General features: G+C 40.6%; 1 protein-coding gene across 1 annotated transcript in view; it reads right to left on the reverse strand.

Annotated features, from left to right (window-relative positions):
• PTPRN2 (protein tyrosine phosphatase receptor type N2) overlaps positions 1–14135 on the reverse strand; it is a 723914-nt gene that overhangs the window by 57214 nt on the left and 652565 nt on the right. Inside the window, exon 15 of the mRNA XM_075271520.1 lies at positions 266–413. Within this exon, the coding sequence (XP_075127621.1) occupies positions 266–413 (148 nt within the window). The remainder of the gene's footprint in view (positions 1–265; positions 414–14135) is intronic.

The raw sequence follows: 14135 nt of genomic DNA on the forward strand, positions 1-14135 counted from the left end.
AAGCTTGTCATGAAGTAGCTGAGCATCAACTTGTAGATCCTGTCTCGAAATGCAAAATTTTTACCGAGTCCCCCTACCCACATAGGTGGTGTCGTGTTAGGTAACAATGGAGCTTCAATGGACCTAATTCCAAGAGCTATTTCTGCACCCCCATTACCTACAGTCCAATATTTTCTCGCCAATCTAGGGCTCGATTCATACAATCTCAAAACTTTGGCTATTTTCAGTAAAAAATAAATCTAAAATTTGGTTTAATGACACTCACATGCGACAACTGCTAGAGATCGGTTCTTGGCGGCATTCTCCTCCTTCTGCGCGATGTTTGTTGCAGTAAGGTCTGCTTGATACGCACATAGAGCTTCCCACTCTTTTTCAAGACGATTCTTATTCTTCAAGTGATCTTCCATATAAGACTAGAATAAAACAAAAAAAACTATTTGAAACTCAAAATTTTATTTCTTACAAAATATTTTTACATCTGAAATTCAACTGTAAAAATCTAATCTCCCCTCTTGAGACACTTTGCGAGCTTGCTGTGTTACACTGTTGTTACTTAAGGGTCTGATCTGTCATACAAGGCATGAGAAATTTCTCTATCAGAGTTTTTAGGAAAAATGTAATTTTATTACCATTTATTTGCAGAAAAATCTTCATCACTATAAACAGTTGGGGAAATTGACTATTCCCTCTACACCGGAAAAGTGGCAGAGATGGAAATATTTGTGAGCATCGTTGGCGCATGGACCTTTTTTGAACCAACGTTGCGCCACTCCCCTATTTCTAAGCCCTATTTGCTTCCTTTTTATCAAAGCGGGTGGAGAAATGGGGAGACCAAGGTGTAATTGGAAAGAGTATCTCGGCCTGACAAATTTACTATAAGACCGGGGCCCTACGTGGTGTAAACAGTCACAGCAAAATTTTACAGTCACAGCAAAGTGAATCCATCCCATTTACGGTAAAATATGCAAAGCGGACATGCTGCGATCCCCAAAACCGTTGCAGTTTTGGAAATTGATTTTAACAGATCCAGATGTTGCTCAACATTTACCAGCAAGACCGAGCGTTACGTGGAGAAGATCCCGCAATCTTCGTGATCTCTTGGTGGATAGCCATTACATCTGTAAACCTACGGGTATTTTTGGCTATAAGGGCCCAAAATGGGGCTTTTATCCGTGCGGTAAGTGTTCTATGTGCCCTTATATGATAAGATCAAGGGAATTTGTTGACTCGACAGGTACTAAATCTTATAAGATTAGGCATAACAACAATTGCAACACATCTGGGGTTGTTTATCATGCCACATGCCCTTGTGGCAAGATTTATGTAGGCATGACAACAAGAGCACTAAAAATACGTGTATCCGAACACGTAAGTAGAATCAAGGCGGCAGCTAATGTGTTGGAATTGGAAAAATTGCAACCAGTTCCAAGACATTTTAAAGAGGCACATGATTGTAACCCTAGAGGTTTTAGGGTCTGTGGCATTGATCATATCCAATTAGGATCGAGGGGTGGAGATCTCAAAAAAACCCTTTTGCAACATGAGACACGGTGGATCACTGTTTTGGATACGGTTTCACCTAACGGCCGTCAACTTTGGTTCTTTTCTCTAATTAGGGTTCCGGTTGTTTTAATTTTAATTTTTGTTTTATGTCCTTCATACAGCAGGTTTATGTTGTTTTGTGTTGTATACTTATTTTTGTTCTCTTATTTTTATGTTTAGGGGTCTATAGAGTATTCGATTTGCTACAATGGCTGATGATATGCGGAGAATTCGGCAGGAGAAAATGAAAATCTGCTTAATTGATACCTACAGAATTATGCATATATCTATAAAGTTGTTAGTCATGATTTTACATGTCTATTCACCTGTTATGTAATTGATTTATTTATTACACTTTTCACTTTTATTGTAATTATACTTACCTTACATTGTTTTTACTTTTTATTAAATTGGCACTGGTCACTTTTTCACGCTTCACTTCTTTGTCACTTTATAATTTTGGTATCACTATTGTGTATAATTATTCACACATATATATAATTTTTTGCATTTCTGTATGTCAGTTGGGGGTTCCTTTGGCTTGTTTTGGCTTGATTTTATTTTATTTTGCTGTAATTTCAACAGCATGATTACATCTATATTATACAGTATATATATATTATTTTGTCAACTTTTACTGTGTCTTTAGGGCATGGTTTTTTTTAGATGCGCCTATATATATACATTGTTGCCAACTCCTGTCACGTTCCCACTGCAATGTTCCATCTATATGCACATATATACAATATTACCATCTTTCTTGGTGTCCTTTCAGAGAGCCGCGCGGCGTGCGTGCGCTGCTCTCGTATGACCCGGTCACGTGCCTCTGTGTCACATGATCGGCACGTCTTTGACTGTGCCGATCGTGTGCGCATGCGCGGCCCGGCTCGTGCGACAGTATCACGCACTCCGGCGCGCTCACACGTCTGATTGGACGCACCATCGGCCTCTGTTCTCTATATATACCCTGCTTGTATGGGGTATGGTTATGCCTCCTGAGGAAGCCGTCTGGCGAAACGCGTTGAGGCGACCCTCCGGGTACCTGCAATTGTGGTGCATCTCTTCAGGGCAGGTGTTGCAGATATGGCTGCAGGTATTTAACCCTTTAGTATTTTGAATCTATGTCTGTTATGCTGGCTTTTTTTGACTAGGCATGTATACTCTTACACCACTTATGGGCATGGCATTCAAAAAGATATAGTGTGTACATGTATTCACTCCTTGTTATTTGGCTTAGATACCATTTGGTATTATTTACTCTTTGTTACTTGTTGTGGATTAAAAATCCTTTGCGATTGAAGGAGTTTGATATATGTCCAGGTGCTTGTCTCTGGAGCTAGCTATATATTCATTTACTAATTATTAGAGATGAGCGAACACTAAAATGTTCGAGGTTCGAAATTCGATTCGAACAGCCGCTCACTGTTCGAGTGTTCGAATGGGTTTCGAACCCCATTATAGTCTATGGGGAACATAAACTCGTTAAGGGGGAAACCCAAATTCGTGTCTGGAGGGTCACCAAGTCCACTATGACACCCCAGGAAATGATACCAACACCCTGGAATGACACTGGGACAGCAGGGGAAGCATGTCTGGGGGCATAAAAGTCACTTTATTTCATGGAAATCCCTGTCAGTTTGCGATTTTCGCAAGCTAACTTTTCCCCATAGAAATGCATTGGCCAGTGCTGATTGGCCAGAGTACGGAACTCGACCAATCAGCGCTGGCTCTGCTGGAGGAGGCGGAGTCTAAGATCGCTCCACACCAGTCTCCATTCAGGTCCGACCTTAGACTCCGCCTCCTCCGGCAGAGCCAGCGCTGATTGGCCGAAGGCTGGCCAATGCATTCCTATGCGAATGCAGACTTAGCAGTGCTGAGTCAGTTTTGCTCAACTACACATCTGATGCACACTCGGCACTGCTACATCAGATGTAGCAATCTGATGTAGCAGAGCCGAGGGTGCACTAGAACCCCTGTGCAAACTCAGTTCACGCTAATAGAATGCATTGGCCAGCGCTGATTGGCCAATGCATTCTATTAGCCCGATGAAGTAGAGCTGAATGTGTGTGCTAAGCACACACATTCAGCACTGCTTCATCAAGCCAATACAATGCATTAGCCAGTGCTGATTGGCCAGAGTACGGAATTCGGCCAATCAGCGCTGGCTCTGCTGGAGGAGGCGGAGTCTAAGATCGCTCCACACCAGTCTCCATTCAGGTCCGACCTTAGACTCCGCCTCCTCCGGCAGAGCCAGCGCTGATTGGCCGAAGGCTGGCCAATGCATTCCTATGCGAATGCAGACTTAGCAGTGCTGAGTCAGTTTTGCTCAACTACACATCTGATGTACACTCGGCACTGCTACATCAGATGTAGCAATCTGATGTAGCAGAGCCGAGGGTGCACTAGAACCCCTGTGCAAACTCAGTTCACGCTAATAGAATGCATTGGCCAGCGCTGATTGGCCAATGCATTCTATTAGCCCGATGAAGTAGAGCTGAATGTGTGTGCTAAGCACACACATTCAGCACTGCTTCATCAAGCCAATACAATGCATTAGCCAGTGCTGATTGGCCAGAGTACGGAATTCGGCCAATCAGCGCTGGCTCTGCTGGAGGAGGCGGAGTCTAAGGTCGGACCTGAATGGAGACTGGTGTGGAGCGATCTTAGACTCCGCCTCCTCCAGCAGAGCCAGCGCTGATTGGCCGAATTCCGTACTCTGGCCAATCAGCACTGGCTAATGCATTGTATTGGCTTGATGAAGCAGTGCTGAATGTGTGTGCTTAGCACACACATTCAGCTCTACTTCATCGGGCTAATAGAATGCATTGGCCAATCAGCGCTGGATGTGTGTGCTGAATGTGTGTTCGATTCGATTCGAACATGGCGAACACCCTGATATCCGATCGAACATGTGTTCGATAGAACACTGTTCGCTCATCTCTACTAATTATCCATTCTACACCCATCTGTCCAGTATTTTACTGGTCGACTTTGTGTGTGTATAGAATTTTTGTACCTGTTATGCCTATCATGTCTGCAAAAATATACATTCTATGATAATTTGTGCATGATATTTATCTATATTTTCACCTGCCTTATATGTTTTTCTAGTGTTGTGTTGTCCGGATCATGTTCTTTACCATCTGCTGTTATTTTATGATATCTGACTAAATAAATATTTTGTATTTTACCTATTACTGTTTAATTATTCATGGCCACACATCTTTGGTTGTTGTGGAGTTTTGGAAATTGAAGCATGTCAATTATACCAACGGAGATACCGATGGTTTCCCTACGGATATCTGCGGTGGAAACCTCTGCAAACTTTTTGTCAAAAGCGTTGCAGAAGAATCACAATGTGTTGCTGCCACGTTCTTCCCATTGCACTTTTTTGCTGCAGGGCACCACGTAGCAATACTGCAAAAAATGCAGCAAAAATACTTTCGTTTTTCACAACTTTTTTTTTGTGTCCCCATATTACATAAGTCTATTTCTGCAGGTAGAGTTAATATATATATATATATATATATATATTAAAGTGTATGTTTTTGAAAGTGCAGTGTTTCCGCAGTGTTTTTTTTAATGCAATTTATGAATAAGCTGAAACAAAGTTTTAGGCATAGTTTACATCTGTGTCGGTAATCCATTTGGGGTTGTCCACATAGGCACCCCCCTAAACGGTCTACTGAATGGATTTGCAAGCGGTGTTCAGCTAAAGTACAGGGATCCCATAGACTATAGTGGGGTCCGTGTGCTTGCCGCGAGATCACCGCACAGAACATATGGACAGGAAAGTACTTCCTAATCTACTTTCCTGTCCACATGTTCCATGCGGAGACAGTACGGAAACCACATGGACCCCATTATAGTCTATGAGGTCCGTGTGCTTTCACTGCACAGCGCTTGCAAATGCGTTCGGTTGTCCATTCAGGAGGGTCCCCATGTGGACTCCCCGAACAGATTACCAAACACAGATGTGAACCAAGGGTCACTCACTTTGTTTCTTGCAACAGCTAAAAACACTGCGTTTCCACAACATGTGACCTAAATCTAATGCACTCCAGAAAATGTGTATGGTTATACCAAAAAGTCCCCCATATAGCGGTCACTAACTAAGAGGAAGATGAGACTCCATGGACTGTTATACCCCAAATCAGCCACAACCCCCCCCCCATACTCTCCCCCTCGACTCCAACTCCCCCCTCCCCCACTTTACTAGCTTTGGCAATGCCAAATATCCATTCGGACGTGCCAATAAAGCCTATGCCAGTCTCTGACTAATATAGATTCTAATTTAATTATTAGGAGGCCCCAGTCTCTTAATAATTCAGAGACATCTAGGACCAGCGGGAGACTAGATTAAGAATAGAGTATGAAACATCAGTCTTAATGCACAGTCTGCTGTGGTTTTTCTACAATTTCGATGTGTTTTTCAGATTCATAAATAAGAATTTTGCAAAAGAGCCGCTCAATCAATTGATCTATCGAGGGCACAAATAATAAAAATTCCTCTAAAAATTCAAACTAATATTTGTCGGTATTTTTTTTTTTATTCATAGCTTTTTTTTGTTCTAAACACAACATGCTCTACGTATGGCATTTGTCAAAATTTAATAAAATTTTGAAAAAAAAGCAAGTCAAAAATTACCCCCCCCCCAAATCACGTGTTTTCAGTTTAAAACAAGTATCAGAGAGAAAATCTGTGTTTTGTCCTGAAGATATAAAGCACCAACCACTGATAAAAGGCTCAACATTATTGATTCTTACAATACTACAATTATAATCGCGCTTGTGGCAATATAGTATAATAGAACAATTTCCAAAAAGTTGCCTTATTTTTTTTTAATTACATAAAATTCTACATTTCTAGCTCATTGCATAAAATATAAGACTTGTCGAGCATGCTATCAGTCACAAAATACTTAGAAAATGCCTAGGGGGCATCATATATTGTAATCAGGGGTAAATGCCAGTTGGCATCTTTTGTATCTCTTGACGAAACCTGCTGGTTGATAATTTGTGTCCACAGCATGACATAGCCCTGGTGGAGGTTGAGTACTGTGCCCTTTCTATTAAGTGAAAGAAGAAATGCCTAATTAGAATATTTGATTGGTAAATAAATTCATAGTGCCCTCAAATGCCACTTACAGAACTGATTTTAATTATGTTTCAATTAGGTTCTTAGACATGCGGAATACTGATGACGGTGACAAGAGCTGGCACTGTCTGGATGAGAGCAGTCACAGATAGCATATGAGACACGTTCTCTACAGTCTCTACATGGTAAGGGGATACTGATCCCATAGCTATTTCTGCGAAAAAATGTTACCCTTTTTTAACAAATAAACCCCCCCCCCCAAAAAAAAAAAAAAACAGATCGACATCTAAAGGATTATTTTATTATTTTAATCATCCATATACAATTATGGGTTTATTTTACTTTATTTCTACTTTTAATTACCAGTATATATTTATATCTATGGGTTTATTTCTAATTATCCCTATGTGATTATAGGTTAATTTAATTATTTTTTGTATATTTTTTGTTTTTACTTTTAACGACCAGTATCTATTTATATCTATGGGTTTATTTCTATTCATTTATATGTACTGTAATTAAGATTTTATTTTATTATTATTTTATTTTTTGTATATTTTGTTTCACTTTTAACTATCCGTATCTATGGGTTTATGTTTAATTTTATTATTATTATTAATTATTATTATTATCATTGTTATTAAGGTTTATTTATATAGCACCATTAATTCCATGGTGCTTTACATTTTTAATTACCAATTCGTATCTCAGTTCATTTTTAATTTTTAATTATCAATTGATATCTAAGGGATTATTTTATATGTTATGTATTGATATCTATAGGTTTACATTTTATTTTCAATTATCTGTTGATATCTATGGGTTTATATTTTGTATCTATTTTTTTTTACTATTATATATTTTTATTTTTTAATTACCAGTATCTACCTACATATATGGCTTTATGTTTTATTTTTAGTTATCAATTGTTATCTAAGGGTTTATTTTTTTATATTATGTATTGATATCTATAGGTTTACGTTTTATTTTTAATCATTTATTCATATTCATTTTTTATCTATTTTTTTTTTTATATTTTATAATTTATTTTTTTTTTTAATTACCAGTATCTACTTACATCTATGTTTTATTGTTATTTATATATTGATATTGATATCGATGGGTTTCTTTTTTATTATCTATTTTTATATTTTTTATTCTCTGTTTTTTAAATTACCATTATCTATTTATATCTATGTTATATTTTTAATTATCTATTAATATCTATGAGTTATTTTTAATTTTTTATTATTTACAGCTTTCCAAGGATTCACTGGATGCCAATTGTATATTTGTTGAATATGTTTTCATTGCGGTCAGTGTTTTTTATGGTCACAGTGATAGTCTTAAAGGATCCATTATTTATGACCATCTCTAGAAAGGCAGTATTATTCCTTAAGTGAATGAAACTGGTGCAAAATCCAGCACAACGATCAGGCATCCGTGTCTGATAAAACATAACTTTTATTCACTTGTGGGTTTCACATTAAAAAGTTCAGGTGCAGCAGTGGGGGTTACAGAAGACTACGCATTTTGGGGTTTCCCCCTTACTCTTGCCAAACCCCGAAATGCACTTCTGTAACCCCCACTGCTGCACATGAACTTTTTAATGTGAAACCCACAAGTGAATAAAAGTTATGTTTTATCAGACACGGATGCCTGATCGTTGTGCTGGATTTTGCACCAGTTTCATTCATTGTTCCTGTCTCTGCCGGGAGAGATTTCCGAGCACCAGTCGCATCGCATCCATCAAGTTACGCTACACCAGCAACAAGAACAAGTGAGTGAGTTTGAATACCAACTTTTCTGATTTTCATTAGTACGGATAAGGGTTGTAGCACAATTCTCTGTTTGGAATTATTCCTTAAGTACACAAGCAATTGCCTTATGATATACAACACAACAAGGAACACTATATACTGCACATATACTGCACACAGTATATGAGCCTTTAAGTTCTGGGTGAGATGTTTCCGTCTTTAGTCCGGGACCTCTAAGGTGTTTTACAGTATCTGCAAAGTGTGTGGGATTCATGCAAATCCCATGCCCACTTTGAAGTTCAAACCGCAGCACGGACACGCTGTGATTTACAAAACTGGCATGGTTCATATAAAAGGCGGATGTAAAAGGACTTTAAAAGAATAACCTTTTTTCAATTTTTTTTATACTTGTTTTTTTCAGTGTTCGTGTGAATGTAGTGATGACGTTCCAAATGCAGTAGGTGACTTTTTTCCACTACAGTCTAACTTTTTTTTTTTTTTAATCCATTTTGGTCAATTTCCATAATCTTTCTCCTGTTTTTGGAAGGTTTCAGGGCCTGTAATAGCATTGATTAAATAGGGATCATCTAGTTGCAATATAATGTTTCCTTTTCTTGTATAATAAATAACATAAAACATACAATTAAGGCTAGGTTCACAACTGCACTGGGATCTCCGTGGTTCATATCCATCGGTGGATCCAAATGGAAGAGAGCCTGTCCGCTAAAACAGTGGTTAGGCCTCGTTCACATCAGCATTGGTAATCCTTTCGGGGAGTCTGCATGGAGACCCCGGAATGGACTACCGAACGCATTGGCAAGTGGTGTGCAGTGAAAGCACATGAACCCCATAGACTATAATGAGGTCCGTGTTCTTTTCGCATGGTCTCCACATGAGTCAAGCGGATAGGAAAGTAGATCGTGAAGTACTTTTCTGTCCGCATGTTATAGTCTATGGGGTTCATGTGCTTTCACTGCACACCCCTTGCCAATGCGTTCGGTAGTCCGTTTGGGGATGTCTCCATGCAGACTCCCCCGAACGGATTGCCGGCGCAGATATGAATGAGGCCTTACCCGTGGGACTTTTCTCCCTGCTGATTCTCAGCGGTGATTCTGACGCAGGTGTGAACCTAGCCATAGAAAATTAAAAAAATTTTACTTAAAAAACCCTGATTGCTAATTTGTGACCGTATATATGCAAATGATACATAAAATTGTCAGGAATTAAAGAATTAATCAATAAACACATACAAAACAACCCAAAAAACAAGACGACATCTGCATGGAATTTGTAGGTTCTCCCCATATTTGTGCGGGTTTTCTCATAGTACTCCGGTTTCCTCCCACTCTCCAAAGACGTAATGATAGGGAATGTAAATTGTGATCCCTATAGAGGACAGTAACAATGTCTATAAAGCGTTGCGGAACATGTTGCCGCTATACAAGTATGGGAACTAATAATATTAACAGTGTGAAGAAGGTCATAACTTGACATTTCTACAGTTAGTCATTGCTATAGAATAGGACATGCAGCTTTGTTATAGTAAGATTCTACTCTTGGACAAACCATGCCAGGATATTCATTAGCGTAGAGGGAATGTAAGGGTTAAACCACATTATACAAGGGCTCTTATGAGACGACTCGGGGGCAGCAGCTTTTAATTACCTCCATGTTACTACACAGATGGCTCAGTCTAAGACTCCACCAGATTAACACATTTTTGGTAACACAGGAATATCCATGAAATCTGGCTTTGTAACAGCTCCGATAGCAAAAGCTGACAAGTGATTATCGCCGAGTACAAACCCACTTTTCCACCCCCTCTGTTATTTTATGTCATTGAGCAAATGGTGCAGCAGCTTCTTTTACAATGTCAGCTGGTAGCTATAGCACTCACATATTTGTGAAGAACTGCGACTTTAAGACTAGAACACAAGTCTATTGTTCTACAGGGATCTAAGTATACTAGATCTTTGGTCATATACAAGATTTAAAGGATTATAACAAGGGTATAAAGTGATGACATAGCACTAGGATGTAGTATAACTTTATGATTGGACACCGACCGATCCTGGAGAGAAGAGGGTGCAGCCCTGGGTGTAGCACCAATGGTGGACATACTAGAGGACCTCTGTGCAGGAACAGTATGGGGGTCACTTCTTATGTCTCTCTTCTAAGGCAAAGACCACTTATGTGAAAAAAAACTATGTAAACGACGTGTTACAGTGCCAGCAAAGTGAATGAGATGTTGTGTGATGTCATCCATGCATTGCAGAAAAAAAAAAAAAATCAGCATTTTCAAAAAGTTGTCTGGAAAAGAGAAGATGAGGATTACCCTGAGTTCTGGTCATGCCAACAGTAAAGCACCCAGGGACTATTCTTCTGTGGGGGCTCAGGGCTCCTTCACATCTGTGCCCGGTCTCCGTTCTGCAGGTTTCCGTTTCCAGCACAAAACAGAGGCAGGAGACGGAAACCTGCAGGACTCTTTCATACCCATTCATTTGAATGGGTTTGAAAGATGTCCGGCCGTGAGCGCTGTTTGCAGAAGACGGAAAGCAGAGAACGGAGACCCGCATGCTAGTGTGAACCTAGCGTCACTCACAATTTGCTTAAGAACATTGCAATGCATAAAGGATGGTATCTAAACATCTAAGACCTAGTTCACATCTGTGCTCAGTATTCCGTTTGGGGACCCCCAAACGGAATACTGAATGGCGAGCGGTGAGCTTATGAAAGCACACGGACCCCATAGACTATAATGGAGTCCATGTGTTGTCCGTGCGGTGTCTGCATGGAACATGCAGAGAGAAAAGTACTTTAACTACTTTCCTCTCTGCATGACTCATTCGGACATCTATGTCTATGTTTATGGGGTCCGTGTGCTTTCATTGCTCATTGCTTGTCAATGCGTTCGGTATTCCGTTTGAGGGTGTCCCCAAGCCGACTCTCCAAACCCAATACCGAACACAGATGTGAACCAGGAATAAGAACAACTTCTCCCAACCATCCAGGAGCACTTTGGTGACTAGCAATGCATTTTCCAGCACAATGAACCACGTCATAAGGCAAAAGTGATAACCAAGTGACTCGGTCAACAAGACATTGACATTTTGAGTCCCCAGATTTCAATCCCATTGAGAGCCTGTGGTTAATCTTCAAAAAATAGATGTACAAAGAAAAACACAGAACTTGTGATAATCTTCAAGCACTAGTTAGGCAAGTATGGGTCACCACTGGTCAGGATTTGGCCCAGAAGTTAATATCCAGTATGTCTGGGTGAATTGTAGAAGTCTTCAGAAATAAGGCTCGGCATTGTAAATACTGGCCTAGATTAATAGTTACTCAGTCTGAAAATGTGCCAGCTTTATCACAGTGTCCGATGCTGGATGATAAATTCTGACATATCTTTACCCTGTCCAGTCTGTTTATACCGTCTTAGAGCCACTTTTGACATACTTTGAGCCAGAATTTGACAACACAATCTCGGTACATGTTTAACACCTTGTGCCACATTTGTACTACTGCCTTGTTTTCCCCTGAAAATTCACACCTATGTATCTAGCAATTCAAAAAAATTTAGCCCAAAAAAGATGCACCAAAGATGCCCCACATTTACACCAGTGTCTACTGTAACCACAATAGTAAATCTGGGCCATCGAGTCTTTGCATAAACTTGATCTATTTGTTAACAAAAGTGTAAAAAGTAAGGAAATGCTTATAATTGTGTTTCACTTGCGCCACGGACTCGGAATCTGCAGCATGTCAATTATTGCTATGGGTTTCAGGCCTGGTTCACATCTGTCTTCCGGTTTCTGTTCAGCGAGTCCAGTTGGGGACCCCCAAATGGAAATCTATATGCATAAAAAAAGCGGTTACCTAAGGAAACCCACAGACCCCCATGACACCGCAAACATGTGGAGAGAAAAGTCCTGCAAGTAACCAATATGCTTTTTTACGCATATATGGTTCTGTTTGAGGGGTCCTCAAGCAGACTCCCCAAATGGAAACCCAAACGCAGATGTAAACCGGGCCTCAGAAAGTCAGGACAGCCACACAAGAAGGTGCATGCCATAACTGTAATAGCAACCAGACAACTGCAGCTGCTTTATGGACGTCCGCTACAGAAATCTTGCACCAGGCCATCTTGTGTGACTTTAACCTAATCTTTGAGACTTTCGGCTTCCAGATGGGTCAGAAAGGGCAATATCCCTCATTAGGGAGAGACTGGAACTGGGCATTAGAAGACCATGCATGCATCTGGGTAAGGAATATGCAATATTCACCTCATTGGTGAAAAAGGGGAATTTTCTCCTAGCGCCCCCTATTGGAAGGAGACTTCCTATAGATTAATTTCTGGTTTTCAACCAAACCTAAAGACATAGTCTAAGAATAATAGCCAAACCAGTAGGAACTATAAAGTCTTGGCTATTATCCCAGATTATACCCTTAGGTTTCGTTGTATTAATCTATAGGGAGCTTCCTTCCAATAGGTGACTCCAAGATGGCAGACTCTATCCCTTAGAGTGACTCCGATTTTGCAGCAGTTATAAATCCTCATGTTATTTTACAGATCCTTCACAAACACTTTTTTGTCTTTCAAAATGGAATTTAGAAGAAAATAAAAGATAAGAATGTTGTTAAGTTTTATTGATTTGTGACTTGGCGAGGCTGCAGACCCCCAGGAGCCGTCATCACTCATTGGATGTTTTTCTGAGAGTTGTCGTTTTTTTGGAATATAACAAAACTGCGTAGAGATGAATAGTCGAGGCTTCATATCTGGCCATACTTGGTCACAATGGAGTGAGTTATGACTACAAGGGGAAGGACACACGCTCAGGATTTTAAATGTATTTTTGAAACGCGATGTGGATCATAAAGAGCTAGAATGTATATAGGACAGATAGTAATTCTCTTTTGTCTTTCAACTCAGAGCCTCTGGGGGCCCCCCAGGCACTTGCCCGCCTCAGCACTTGCCTGTCCCGACTTCAGCTCATCGGCATCCATCGGACGCCGATGAGCTGAATACATAGGCGAGTGGAGTGAGTGAGAACGGAGAGAGCAGCGGGGGAGCGTTGGAAGGTGAGTGTGTTTGTTTTGTGTTAAACATTAAGGTTGAACATAATGAAGGGGGCTCATTAAACTGGGGGCAAATGAAGGGGGGGAGAACGGTATGACACTGGGGAAGATGAAGGGGGGAGAATGGTATGACACTGGGGCAGATGAAGGGGGGGAACGGCATGAGACTGGGGCAGATGAAGGGGAGAGAACGGCATGAAACTGGGAACAGAGATGGAGGGGGGGACATGAAACTGGGGGCATACAATTTACAGGTGACTGTAGGAGGATTATACTGTGTGGGAGCACATGAAAAAATGAATGAGAATGGGCGGAGTAAATATAAAAGTGGGCGGAGCGCCGCACGTTTTGTCCCTCTCTCTACTCTTCAAAAGTTAGGCGGTATAGCATAGGTGACGCTGCGATCCTGCGTGACGTCACTCGCTTCGTCTTCCCAGAGCGGCGCGCAGTGTCCTGACTCCCGCCTCCTCCACAAGGGGTCCACTGAGGCTCTGTCGCCCAAGGGCCCTTAAAAACCTGGAGCCGGCCCTGTTTTCAACCCACTCCTGGTTTTGGCTGCAAAAACTGCAAAAATACTGTATGTTTCCTTACACCAAGAGTGACTACAGCTCTGTAGTATGCAGCTTTAGTACAAAGTGTGCATGAGGCCTAACCTAGCA

The sequence above is a fragment of the Leptodactylus fuscus genome, chromosome 4 (assembly GCF_031893055.1).
Source record: "Leptodactylus fuscus isolate aLepFus1 chromosome 4, aLepFus1.hap2, whole genome shotgun sequence".
In the NCBI taxonomy this organism is placed as follows: Eukaryota; Metazoa; Chordata; class Amphibia; order Anura; family Leptodactylidae; genus Leptodactylus; species Leptodactylus fuscus.